This window comes from Equus przewalskii, chromosome 15 (genome assembly GCF_037783145.1).
Source record: "Equus przewalskii isolate Varuska chromosome 15, EquPr2, whole genome shotgun sequence".
Classification (NCBI taxonomy): Eukaryota; Metazoa; Chordata; class Mammalia; order Perissodactyla; family Equidae; genus Equus; species Equus przewalskii.
Window position 1 is genome coordinate 84670017 of NC_091845.1, and position 13796 is coordinate 84683812.

At 35.4% G+C, this 13796-nt stretch overlaps 1 protein-coding gene across 5 annotated transcripts in view; it reads left to right on the forward strand.

Moving 5' to 3' along the window:
• Positions 1-13796, forward strand: part of TSC22D2 (TSC22 domain family member 2) — a 47553-nt gene that overhangs the window by 11381 nt on the left and 22376 nt on the right. Inside the window, exons 2-3 of one of the 5 annotated variants that reach the window (XR_011527229.1) lie at positions 2578-2649; positions 4448-4479. The exons of 2 other annotated variants lie outside the window; for them this stretch is intronic. Coding sequence is in view for 2 of the 3 variants with exons in the window: in XM_070576329.1 (XP_070432430.1) it covers positions 2578-2649; positions 4448-4465 (90 nt within the window). In the remaining variant the exon portion in view is untranslated. The remainder of the gene's footprint in view (positions 1-2577; positions 2650-4447; positions 4480-13796) is intronic. 2 more of the 5 variants (XM_070576329.1, XM_008521431.2) reach the window with 2 other exon arrangements.

The window sequence follows — 13796 nt, forward strand, 5'->3', positions numbered from 1 at the left end:
ACAAGTTCTTTTCTTGCCCTAGGATATACGACTAACTGCAGACATGTTCTTTTTTCACTTCTACATTTGACTTATGAGAAACATTTCATTATTAGAGTCTATGCTGTAAAAGTCCTGAAATTTCATAACTTTAGTCATATGACTTCATTTAAAACCAATTTATTTGGCATATGAATTTGATTCAAATTAAATATACATGTATATATTTTTCCAGAGTTGGGGGATCTGAAGTTCTTTAAAGAATGTCATCCTTATAAATATATTATAAATACTCTTTAATGAATTTTAAGTTCCAGACTTGCAGAATAACTTCCAGGTTTACTCTTTGTTACTCTCTTGTATTTACTACCTTCCTCTTTGTGTCACTGTTTATTTTAAACCCAAGGTCTCCTAACAGACCTGTGTGACTAGCAAACTTGTTCCCATGTGGTCCTGGGTAAGCCTGGTAAAAAAGCCAAATTGAGTTTTCAGTTGGTTCAGTTGGCTTTCATTTAATTTGGCAGACTGATTTCTAAGTACACTGAAAAAAGGAGCCTGACAAATATATCTTGAGAGAGGTCACAGCTGTTAAATAAACAGTAGTTTAGCAGTCTCTTAATCTTTCCTTGATATTAGTATGTCTAATCAGTGCCTTTGATTACCTTAGACCTAGTCAAGAGAAAAGTAGAGAAAGGGTTAAAAGAACAGAAGAGTTGAAGTGTAGGGTAAGCAAAGAAGTACAGATACTAAAGACTCCTCATTGATCACACAGCTGCTTCCGTGATGCTCTGGCATGTAGTGTCTGCCTTTCCTAGTTTTGCAACATCTAAGGTGTAGCCTACTGGTTAAAATTAAAATTGTCATCTAAAAAGTATTTTTTAAAAATTCAGGGGCCGACCCTGTGACTTAGTGGTTAAGTTCAGCACACTCTGCTTCCGCAGCCTGGGTTTGCAGGTTCGGATCCCAGGTGCGGACCTAACACCACTCGTCAGCCATACTGTGGCGGCAACCCATGTATTAAAAAAGTGGAGGAAGATTGGTACGGATGTTAGCTCAGGGCTAATCTTCCTCGCAAAAAAAATTCCATAACACAATGTCTTAATCTGAGTATTGAAATCATGGAATTCTGTGGAGTGTTTGTTTTGTTTGAAATCTTTGATACTTATTGCTATTCCAGTAGAACTTGGAAATAGTTGTCTTACTGTACTGCAATTCTTATTGCAGAGACTCTCTTAAGGTACTTGTTAGGGTCTCAGAATTGACACGCACTATCTAAACCTCATTTTGATGATAAAATTGACCTGTCATTTATTGAGCATTTACTGTACGCCAGGACCTTTACGTATAGGTGCAGTTCTTGAACTACTTTGCAAGGCTAGATAGTAATATCACCATTTAACTGATAAAGAGACAGACCTAGAAAGGTTAAAATTTAACTCTGCTGTATATTTAGCATAGTGGTTAAGAGCATAAACTCTGGGACCAGATTGCCACCTAATAGTTCCATGACATCAAGAAAAGTGCTTCTTACCCAGTTTTCTTATCTGTATGGGAACGATAATAACAGCTTCCTCTTAGGGCTGTTTTGGAATTCAGTTAATAAGTGTAAAACAGAGTAGTGTCTGGTATATAATAAGCACTTATATTCTTAGCTTGCTGCTGTTACTCTGTTGCAGCGTGGGTCAAGAATTTCAGAAGTGATGTGGCAAGTTTTTTTAGCTTTCTACTGTACAGGTTCGGGGTGGGGGAGGCTATGGAAATATGCTGAGGTGGGGGGGTACTGTTAGAGAACAGGTTGGTCAAAAGTTTAGTCCCCTGAGAAACCACTCCTGAGATGTGAGGTGAATCATGTATTCTGGGAGCTTGCCCCATGAGCCCATCAGTTAAAAATCTATGGTTGAAGCCCCAGGGACTGTGTCGCCAGGGGATAGTAGAAATGGATGGTGATTGAGCTGTATAAGCTCTTAGCCCTTAAAGGGGCACTGTACTAATGGAAGAAATTAGAAAGCTGCTGTAAAATTGCGGCACAATTTTTTGCCCAAACCCAGAGAAACCACACATACATAAATGGATTCTGAAGCTGGAAATTGTGTCCAAGTCCAATGCAGAAAAGAACTCACTGTTCGTCGTCAAACCCTATCAAATAGATCCTATGAGGAGTTTTTATATTATGAAGGTGTAGCTTAACTTATTTCACATGAATACTGTACCTGAGAACAGCTTTATTAAACTGCTGAACTTACAGGAATTTATAAAGGTATCTGATACAGAGTAGTATTGATTAGCCTATGAACTGGTCACATTCATATGTATATAAACATGTACACATAGACACACACATTTGGATGCTAGTTAGTATTGAATTTTATCTGTATTACCCCTTTCTTTCGGAACTGAATTGTTGGGGGTCTGCTGGATTTTGGATTTCATCTAGTTTTTCATTTCTTTCAAAATGTTTTTCAGAAGGCTTTTTTTTTTTTTTTTTACTAAAGTAGTTACACTGTATTAGAAATCTAAAATCTTCCATCTTTTTTTGAAAAGTAGTGATTGTACTGTACTTTCTCAACCTCATTTCCATTTGATTCTTGGATCTCACAGGAATCCTTCAACTGCTTTCTACCAAGCGTTCCATTTGAACACGTTTCAGGAATCAAAGAACCTCTGGGATAGGTATGAATACTTAGATATGGAATGTATACATGCAAAAGGGTATGCATGAATTGCTTTGCATTGTACTGGTTTTTCATCATTAAAACTGATCTTTGTTATTTTAGCGGGGAGGGAAATCACGTGGTATCTAGCATGGGACAAAGCAGCAAAATAAACCAAAAGGACAATCTATATTTTAAATAGAATATAAACGTGCTTTTCTTTTTACTGCACTTTTAAGTATATTTACTTTTTGGAAGGATTTACATATTCTATTGGATTTTATTATATGAAAGATCCACTTACCCTTGTGTATTTTAATATAAAAATATATTCTATAAAATAAACTACCTACAGTTATTTTAATTTTGTGTTATTTTATATGATTTCTCTGTAAAAGCCTTAATGACTCAAAGCAAAATGTTATTTCATATTGAGAAATTGGAGGAGGGAAAAGACCAAGGTATCAAAGTAATAGCCATTGTTAAATTCTTGGCAAGAAACTTTTTTTGTTTTGAGGAAGGTTAGCCCTGAGCTAACTACTGCCAATCTTCCTCTTTTTGCTGAGGAAGACTGGCCCTGAGCTAACATCCATGCGCATCTTCCTCTGTTTTATAAGTGGGATGCCTACCACAGTGTGGCTTTTGCCAAGCAGTGCCATGTCCACACCCGGGATCCGAACCGGTGAACCCCTGGCCGCCGAGAAGCGGAACATGCGAACTTAATCGCTGTGCCACCAGGCCGGCCCCGGCAAGAAACTTAACATCAAGTTTGTTTGCTAAAATTTACTAGATCTGCATTACTGTTTTGTAAACCCCTAAAATGGTTTGTTTTCTCACGTCAATGTTGTATAAATTTTACTTTTAATTTTTTAATATATAGACTGAAGCCTTGGAGTTCATTTATGGCAAAAGATACTTTGGTTTATCTTTCTGCTTAATACACATTTAAGTAGTATATGCTCTGTTCAGTTATTTTGCTGGATATTTATTAGCACTCCATTCTGTGTCTAATAAATAGAAGTTGAGCACAAACGATCTTTTTAAAATTCACACAAAGCTTTGTTAGATTCTTTTTACCTCTGCCTGGCAACGCATTTGTGTTCTCTGGCATAGTTTGGATAACACTCATGGACTCAGCTCCATCTCTTTCATTAGGAAAGAGTATTGGTAAGTGCATGTACATATCATGTTAAGACATGGTCTACATTGCCTAGAAATGGTAACAGTCTTTTAATTCTTAGGCTTGATTTGCTGTGTGTCACTTTAAAGAAATTTCCTAACAAAGTATCTTTTTAGTGATGTGTTCCTTACTTAACTAAAAATATTTTTAAATAGTTACCTATAGAACAAGAAGTTTTAAAAGTTATAGTACCATGTTTATAAATTCAATTTCTAAATTGTATAGCTACAGCAATATAAATTAAGACATAAGTGTAAATTGTGGCATGAAACAAGTATGAAGGTTTAATCATTCAAATGACTTACCAGATGTATCCAGGGTGAGTACTTTGTGGTGTACTTTGTACTTTTCCCTTAGAAAAAGGAAAAATAGCACTCTATTTAGAAATGTAATAACAATAGTTTTCAGATTGTATGGTAATTTATTTCAAATAGCTAACTTTCATGAGCTACCATGACATCAATATGAATGATACCTATTATTTTCATCAAAATGATGTAGAAAGGTTTGAGCTTTATTTTTTATAATTTGGGTCTAATATTAAAAGATTTCTTTTGTTTCATAAAACAACCATAGAAGTTGCCTGCTCATCATTTGTTCTTACAGCTAAATACTCCTTATCTGTTTTCTTTTTTAGATACCAGAAACATTTAAGGTATCAGAAATGAGGCAAGTTGCTATATCTGTAGTGTCTCATGGGTTGAAAATATTTACGCTTCTTCTTGGAGTCTGTTTTCCATAGCCAAAGAAGTTAACAGATACTTGTCTATAGTGTGTTAATGCCAAAATATAATCAGAACTTATATCCTAGATCAGCATTCTTCACTGTAAGTTGGCCTGTTGGTACCGAGGTGACAAGCCCAACCCAGTAGAAACTGACTAGTGGCTTCCTTTTAACTTTAATACTAGCTTGTTAGATTTCCAATTCAGAAGAGCAGTAGTGGCTAGCTTTAATAATTTCAGCTATCTACAACTTTGCTTGGCCAGCATCTACAGACTTTTTAATAGGCATGTTAGCTAATAAAGTATTATAGGACTGTGTATTCTTTTTCATGGCAGATGGTTTGAAGATTTGTGTGTTAAGATTTACGAATATTAACTACGACTTCACCAGAGATTTTGTTTGTGTTATATCCCACCAAATTGCCTTGTTCATTTTTGACTATTATAAATTTAAGATTTTTTAAAAATTTGCTAGTTTGGCAAATAAGTATTTTGCAAGGGTGATTCTATTAAATAGAACCATTCGGGAGTTTAAAGGACTATGAATTCCTTACATTATCTACTTACTTTGAAATATAAATTTGTCTATCAGTGTTGATAGATACCTTGTTTCACGCTCCTATTTATGAAATCTTGGAAATCATTTTCAGTAGGGGCAGCTTTTAAAAGCCGTGTGCCGATTTTCATTAAATCTGCCCTAGATAAATGAAGGTTCTTGGTTTTGCCTTACTTGAAAGACTAGAATCTTTTATTTCCAGGATTCTTTTAGCAGAGTATCTTCTAATCAAAATTTAAGTAACTAATATACCTTTCTCACATTGACTTAGAGTTTCCTAATGACCCCTTTGTTTCCTTCCCTATTTAAATTAGAATTAGCAAGTTGAGAAGCTTTTCACCAATCAGTCTGTCTCTGCATATAGTGAGATAATCTCTCTTTCCATTGATATCCAGTGCGTTATTCAGTTATTGTGCTAAAGTTGAAGCTACTGTCAAGCCTTCTTTCCCCTGTTCCCGTACGTGCCATCGTTGTTTTCTGTCTTCTGCAATTATCGTTTGCAGAGTTCTCAGGGAATCAGTCAGGTGAAACCATTGCCAAATATAGGAACAATATAGACACTGATAGCTCAAAAATAATACAACCCATTCTTAGGAAGCCCAAACTGTTTTATTTTGACTCTTTAGTAAAAGGAATGATATAGCTTCCATAATTAGCTTTCTGGAGACTATCTTACTGTGAAGACATCAATTTTTAGTGATGTCCTAGCGTGTTGCTATTTCAGAATAGTAACTTTAAACTTTGACATTTTTCTTTTTTAAAGAACAGCTTTCCAAACTTAATTATTGGCATTGCTTTGTTAAATTGACAGAATTAGTTTAGAAACCTATCCTGATAATCACTGGGGAGCAGGTTCTCACTGGGAGTCCTTTGTCTGCAAAAGCTCAGGTTAAGAATTTATAGTAAACAATTTTAGCCTCTTGTAAATATCAAGTAAGTAAGGTAAAAGAGTACTGGAGGGAAGAAACTTTAGCTCAGGTAGACTAAAGGAAGGAGTAAGGGAGCTTTAAGGATTTAACCTTGTCGATGAAAACTTACAGTATTTCTTCCTTAGTGAAGAAAATGCAGAATTGTAGTTAACACATGAGAGTAACAGTTGCTAGGTGCACCATCCCCTTGAGTCGGCTTGTCCTTCCTTATGATAGCACCAATATTTAAAGAGAAATGAGTAAGGAACATAGTATACATGTGTTTTTAACTTAAAATGAATGTCTAAGTAAGATTATGGTGTGTCTTACTAGATACCTGCTGTAAGTTCTTGTTTAGATAACCTGAAGTAATTTGTGTTAGAAAAGGTTTCCAGTATTTCATATCATTGTTCCCTATTTCATTTTTGAAGTTAGGTGTAAATCAGAACTAAGCTGCTGGTATGAGACAATTTGTTTTGTTTTACTCATCCTCCAAGAAGCTTGGATATATCATGAACATCCACCAGTATTTGTTAACCCAATTGGTAAAACTCATGTTTCAGAACTTGCCTGATCTAGTTTTTGAATACTCAGTGATAAGACTTTTTGAAAATCTTTTTATTGAAGTGTAATTTGTGTCAGAAAAGTACACCATTCATAAATGTACTTCGCAAACTGAACACGCTTGTGTAACCAGCACCCAGATCAAGACAATATTATAAGCTCCTTCATGACCTCTTCATGCCCCCTTCCTATCGCTTCCCTCCCCTATCCAAACTTGTAATAAGTGGAATCACACGCTGTGTTTTGTATCTGTCCTCTTTCACCCAGTATTACGTTTGAGATTCATCTGTATGGTGCTGCATGGTTGTAGATCTGAAATACATAATTTTAAAGACTTACCATAGTGAGTTGTAAGTACCTTAAGGATATGAACCCAAACTGTTTGGTAACCACTCTAAATATATTCTCTAATAATTTGTACCTAGTACTTACATAATTTATTATCTGATTACATTTGTACCTATTCCAGTTAAGGATATCTGGTAGGGGATAATCAAAGATACTAAAAATCGGAGGATAAGTTCATAATGAACTGTCACCTTTTAGGACTGGATTTCAGATTTAGATGAAAACCTAAGGACGTGCTTAGAAAATGTTCAGATGACGTTAAAGCAAGAAGTCATAGCTATTATGGGAAGACGGCATTTATAAATTTAACAGTCTGAAGCATGTGCAGAAATTGAGAAGTTGAAGTAATTTGTATGTAAATTCAAGGAGGTTGAAACTTAGGTTGAATAGAGTAAAAACATACCTAGATGTGGGGCCAGCCTGGTGGTGTAGCAGTTAAGTGCACACACTCTGCTTTGGTGGCTGGGGTTCGCTGGCCCAGATCCCAGACGTGGACCTAGCACCGCTTATCAAGCCTTGCTGGGATGGCATCCCACATATAAAGTAGAGGAAGATGGGCACGGATGTTAGCTCAGGGCCAGTCTTCCTCAGCAAAAAGAGGATTGACAGCAGATGTTAGCTCAGGGCTAATATTCCTGAAAAAAAAAACCTAGATGTATTAGTTGACTTCATTTTACAGCTTTGGTTAACAAGTGACAGGCCTGCCACAAAAGCTAATGTAATTTTAGGCTATGTTTATATAACCAGAATAAATAGGAAAAGATTGTGACAAACTTGTTGTACTCCATTTCTATAGGATAAATAGCTATATAGCTAAATAGAAAGCTAACTAGAAAATCTACTTTCTTTATACTCCACTTGAACAGCAAGGTGGATGTTTGAACAGGCAGGCTTGAGCTTACTTTCTGAAAGTAGAAGAGCCTCCTGGAAAATAGTCTTGCTATCACTAGAAATAATAAAGCTGTCTTCCTGACTATTAATCAGAAATGTTGACTCTGAGTCAGGTTTAGAGCCAAGTACTTTTAAAATCCCTACTCTGTGGAATGTTATTCTTCTCCCCCCCCCCCCCCACAACACACACACTTAGTTTTAAAAGGAAAAGAAAAAAGGTAAGAAAAGCAGTGGAAATGAGCTCCTTTACTTCTGTTTTGTCATTGTTGGCCATGACTATCAGAAAACCTGAAGACTGTGTATTTTGCTTAAGAAATGGAAAGCTGGCAAACTGTTCCCTATTAGGAAAGAATCCCATGTCAGAGGTGATTAGTGGTGGTCGAAAATAGGAAAACCAGTAAGCTGAATCTTAATATGGAAAAGATAGGTAAAAACATCCTTACATGATTGAGAGTGATAACTATCATTTAAAAATCAAGCATTTCATGCCTCTCAAGTACATCTGGAGAGATTGGTCAAAGCTTCATTAGGAGGTGGCTTTTTGATTGGAACCTGAAAGGCCGGTGGATTTTGATCTTGCAAAGAACGAGGAAAAGGAAGCATTCCTGTTAGAGGAAGTACTGTGAGCCACTGTGAAAGTATAGAGCACATGTGAAAAGAATGGTTAAATCTGATTGGTGCATAAAACATTTGAAGACAGTAGAGAAGAGATGTTGGAGTGGATAGAGACCAAAGATACTAGAAAGGTAGTGAAGGCCTGAATTAGGCAATGGAGATGAAAAAAAAAATGGTTGTCAGAGGGTGGAAATTACCTGATTTTGCTTGTGATTGGATATGATAGAGAAGCAGTCAAATTTGACTCCCAAGTGTCAAACCTAACTGACTGAGGGAACAAAGTTGGTAACTGGTAGGAAGTATTAGTGAAAGAGTTGGCTTGGGAAGGAGAAAATAGTGATGAGATTTTGGTGTTAGCTACTTTTGGATGAGTTTGAAGAACTGATGGAAAGTCAAGGTGGAAATACTTGGTTGGTACAGCTGGAGCTGCAGACCTGTACCTTGGTAGAGAAGTTAAGGCTAGAAGAGGTTGAAGAATCTTTTATTTATTTTATTATTATTATTATTATTATTATTTTTTATTTTAGAGTTCAAGCTTTAGGAGAGGCTGAGTTTGCCAAGGAACAGAATAGGGTAAAAGGGTCAAGCCTGGACTTTGGGCAACACCATCTACATTTAGAGAACAGGAGAAACTCCAAAGGGGATAAGTGGTCTTAATAGACTAGAAGATTCTGAGAACATTATTTCCTAACCAAAAAGGAGGGAAAATATTTGAATCTGTATTTTGAAAATATTTCAAATTGACAGAAAAATTACAACAATAGTACAAAGAGTTCCAGTAATCTTACCAAGATTCAACATTTGTTAACATTTTGTCATGCTTTCTTTATCATCCTAACATACTACTTAGGAACCATTTAAGAGTAAGTTGCAGATATCATGTCCATTTTAACCCAAAAGTACTTTAGCGTATGTTTCTTAAAAATAAGATTCTATTATGTAACAACTGTATAATTAGGAAATTCAGGTTTGATATACTATTATCTAATATGTGATATATGGTTTTTATTCACATTTTGCCAGTTGTCCCGGTAATGTCCTTCATGACCATTTTTTACTTGATCCAAGAGCCAAAACAAGATCACAGATTACACTTAATTTTCAAACATCCATGCTTTTTTCCTCCTGTCTTATGTGAATAAATAAGTACTTCACTTGTGTTAGTCTCTTAGAGGATTGTTTGAAGTTTAAATAGTCACAAAAAAGAAATGTTCTGGATAAAATACTAGGGAAAAAAGTGCATCTGCTTAGCGAGTCTATAATATGGGGGGGTGGGGAGGGGAGAGAGGCAGGGGAACACTGCCAAAACTCCAGCTGAAACAACTACTAGGATTGGGGAAATTTTTTAAGAGGTGATCTTTCATTTCTTAAAGTTTGTGGGGGGGTAATGGCAAGAGAAGGGGAACATGGGGATATTAATGTGAGTGTGTCCCTTAGAAATTGAGACAGATTCATGTACCAATTTTTTCTGTACTGTAATTTTTATACATATGTATTAAATTGGGATTTTAATTATCTTAAGTTGGAAAAAGGATTGCAATTTGAAGACATTTTTACTCACCACTTTGGTTTATAAATTATGTAATTGCTATTCTTTATATTGTGTCATACATTCCTAGTTTTATTCTGATAGTTGTGTAGGGTGGATTATCTGCTGCCAGGTTTTTAACCGTAGATCTGTATCTCATTGTTTGAAGTAGTGTTTCAGTGGATCCTGAGCGTTTCTCCTCCTCTGTTAGCCTTGCTATGGCTAGCTGACATGGGACACCTGACGTTCTGTCGTCACTTTTCATAACATGACCAGACCTTCCAAAGTGAGGAGGAGTTAAGTGCTCATCCGTTATTATACGCTTCTGCTCATGTGTTTACCATCTTCCTCTTTACTTAGTACATTTTCTCAACATAGGAGTCACCACAGCCTCCTCTTGAGAGGTCATGGCCATTATTTTCAGGTTGAATTTTGAGAAACAGTTGGAAAAGGTAGAAGCAGTTGATAACGTCTCTTTCTTCTTCTTGCTGTTATTTATTTTTCCTCTTCACTAAATGGGTTTTAGGTGAAACAAGCCTTTGAATAGAACGGAAACTTGTGTATTTATGTATGTATGTAAACTGATTTGCTCAACCCAATTTATTTTTTTCTGTAGAATCTAGAACTCTGTGGCAAAGCTTTTTAAGAAAAAGAGGGGCCTGCCCCGTGGCGCAGCGGTTAAGTGCTTTGGCGGCCCGGGGTTCGCCCGTTCAGATCCCGGGTACGGACATGGCATTGCTTGGCATGCCATTCTGTGGTAGGCGTCCCACATATAAAGTAAAGGAAGATGGGCACGGATGTTAGCTCAGGGCCAGTCATCCTCAGCAAAAAGAGGAGGATTGGCAGTAGTTAGCTCAGGGCTAATCTTCCTCAGAAAAAAAAAAAAATTTAAATTGAGAAAAAGAAAAGAAAAAGACTTACCGAACTTGTTCAGATGAGAAGGAAATTTCGATATAGCCTGAAGTTGTTGACCTAGAACAAACGTATAACACCCGTTTTGTTTTCTTGTATTTTCCATTCTAGTCCTTAGTAATTTAAAAATTTAAACTCGCACATCTTCAGTGTGTTTAAACCTGCAGATAGTTTGGCCAGCTTTTGGGAAGAAAGAAATATTAAAGGGAATTATTTTAATTTTTTTTTTTTCAGATTTGGGTTGGTAGGTAGCTAGGTGAGAGAAATAACTGATTATATTCTAGCTGACATTCTTTGTTTGTGTGTGTGCACGCACGCATACTAATACTCTGAATCACTCAAGTGAGGAAGTATATTAGATTTTTGTGATTGATATAGAGCACTTAAATGCATTAGCTTACCAAAAATTAAGTTCTCTGTTTAGGTTTCAGTTGACGCCTTCTAAAGTATTTTTCGTATTTGACAAATAAATATAAACAGGTGGTAATAATTTAGGAGATGTATCCACTGATAAATATCCTCAAGAAATAATGTTTTTATACCATTTTGTTGCCTGGTTATTTTCAAAGTTTGAAGACTCTTGGTTATAAATGCTAAAAGGTTTAGAAGGTGCTCGTTTTTTGTTTTGTTTTCATTTCTTTTATTTGTCCCAGAAATAGTAGTGTGTGTGGCCTGTGTCCTAGAAGCCAAAAACATATCTTTCCACCTATCTACCTGGTGGTAATACCATGATGAGAAGGTATTCTGTGTCAGCCTACACACTAGTAGGAGGGAAAAAGAGTTGTAGTGTTTGACTAATCTTACTCCTGTTCGCAGTGACTGTTAACCCTTGATCTTCAGAAAGTTTGTGTGTTTATTTGCAGCAGCTGTTTTTAGCCGTATTTTAGATATGGCTAACTTAGTCCAGAAAATGTTGTTAATTCTATGTCTGGGATGGTCATAACATACTTTGTTTCAATAAATGAGATATTAACTCTTAAAAGCATAATATGTGATAGTATCTTAAATTTTAAGAACAGTTATATTTCCTTTATGTTAGCTGTTATTTAATAAAAGCTCAGAGTCAAGTATGCAGCTTTCTGTTAACAAAGCCTGCAGGTCCTTATTGCATCTATTTGACTAATATATAACTGGCTTCCACTTACTTTTGTTTCTCCATTTTTATTTTCTCCCCATCTCCATCCAATTTTAATTTCTTATGGAGTTTTTTTGTAGCTTCTATAAGCTTTTTCTGCTCCTTTTGCAATAATGAGGAGTATAAATCATTTGCAAATGAACATAATCTATTAAAAATATGAGTAACCTATCTTGTTAGAGCTGTTTTTCAAAGCTGTATTAGTAAAATTCTTTAAGCTATATATTTTGCATATCTTTCACCAATAGGTGCATTTGATATCATGCAATCATGATAAACACCTTTTTTTATATTTAGTTTTTAACATAGCTAATCATTGTCTGAAATCATATTTTGGCTCAACCACAGATATGTGGGGTTTCCTGTAATTTTGTATGTCTTCTAATATGTGAATTTCTTGGAACACACTGTCTTTCCTGTGTTCTTATTCTATTAGGTACATTTGGACCAAATTTTTTCGTAAGTTTATCTTTGATACTTCTAGCTTCATTTCCCCAATACATAATCTATGGAAAGACTATATGCAGTTTATTAGGGGCATACAGGGTTGCCCCATTTTCCTCTTTTTCTCCATTAAAAAATAAGCATTTCCGACCTTCAGAGAAGCAAGCACTGATTTGTCTTGTCCAGGATTTCTCAAAACAGTGTAGTGAACTTTTTAATTTGGTTTACACTTGAAAGTGAAGTTTTGTATCAAATGAAGCTTAAGCACGTTCATTTAAATAGCACGTTCCTTTAGAAATTCTTGTAGATTTATTTGATTTCACATATCAGTTTTGAAATAATGACTTGATGTAAATCATCTACCTTTTTGCCCCTGTGTTCTCTGTTTTGTTCTAATATAAATTTGCCATAAAATTAACTAAGTAAAGGTAAACATAAGCCTAGTTCTTGCTTTACTATACTATGAGAACTTTTACTACCACATTCTCAGTTAAATGGGATTTTTCCTCTTCAAAGATTGAAAAAGAATGAAATAATAACTATGAGAAATGTTCAGGATTTGTTTTTTATAGCAGTCTTGCCAGAGATTCAAGATTATGATTAATATATAAAAACAGCTTTCTAAGTAAATAGCCTTTTTAGGAGAATTCTCAATATCTAATCTTAACTTTGTTCATCCACTAGCATTTCAGTTACCCAGTTTTATCTCAGATTTTTAATAAGGATTTTCCTACATGTTGGAATTTAGTGATGGAAACTCTTCAGGTGTGACCCCTGAAAATGTGTGTTCAGGAAAAAGTTGATATTACAGTTCTTGAGTCGTAAATTTACTATACATTTGCATAATGTACTCATCCTTTAAATTTTTTTCTACAAACTTCATAGTGAAGTGACTGAATTTGCTTTATATGGCTGGTTTAATTGTGTCTTCCAAAGGCTTTCCAGGCTTTTATCATAACAGTGCTTGTTGGCAGGCCCTTTAACAAAGGATCAGGTAGTCTGCCCTTTAAATGACTAGTTCACCAAAGCCTTAACAGACAAGCAGATTGCCAACATTACGGTACATATATTTCAGGAAGCATTTACTTTGCTAAATTTGGCTGGGTATTGTATCTTCTCATGGGACTTGTCCCCCAAAAAAGTAAATCATCAAAATAACATTTTTAATAATTATGGTAGCTACTTTTGGTTGATAAGAGACAAGAGCTGCATAAAAATTTGCTTAAAACGTTTTGGTAATACATTGATGAAATGACCACAACTTTGAACTATTATTTATCCTCAAATATGGATTTTTGCCTTCACCAGGTGATTACATTATAAGGCTGTGCTTTGACAAAAGACACTAAAGTTGTAGGATTT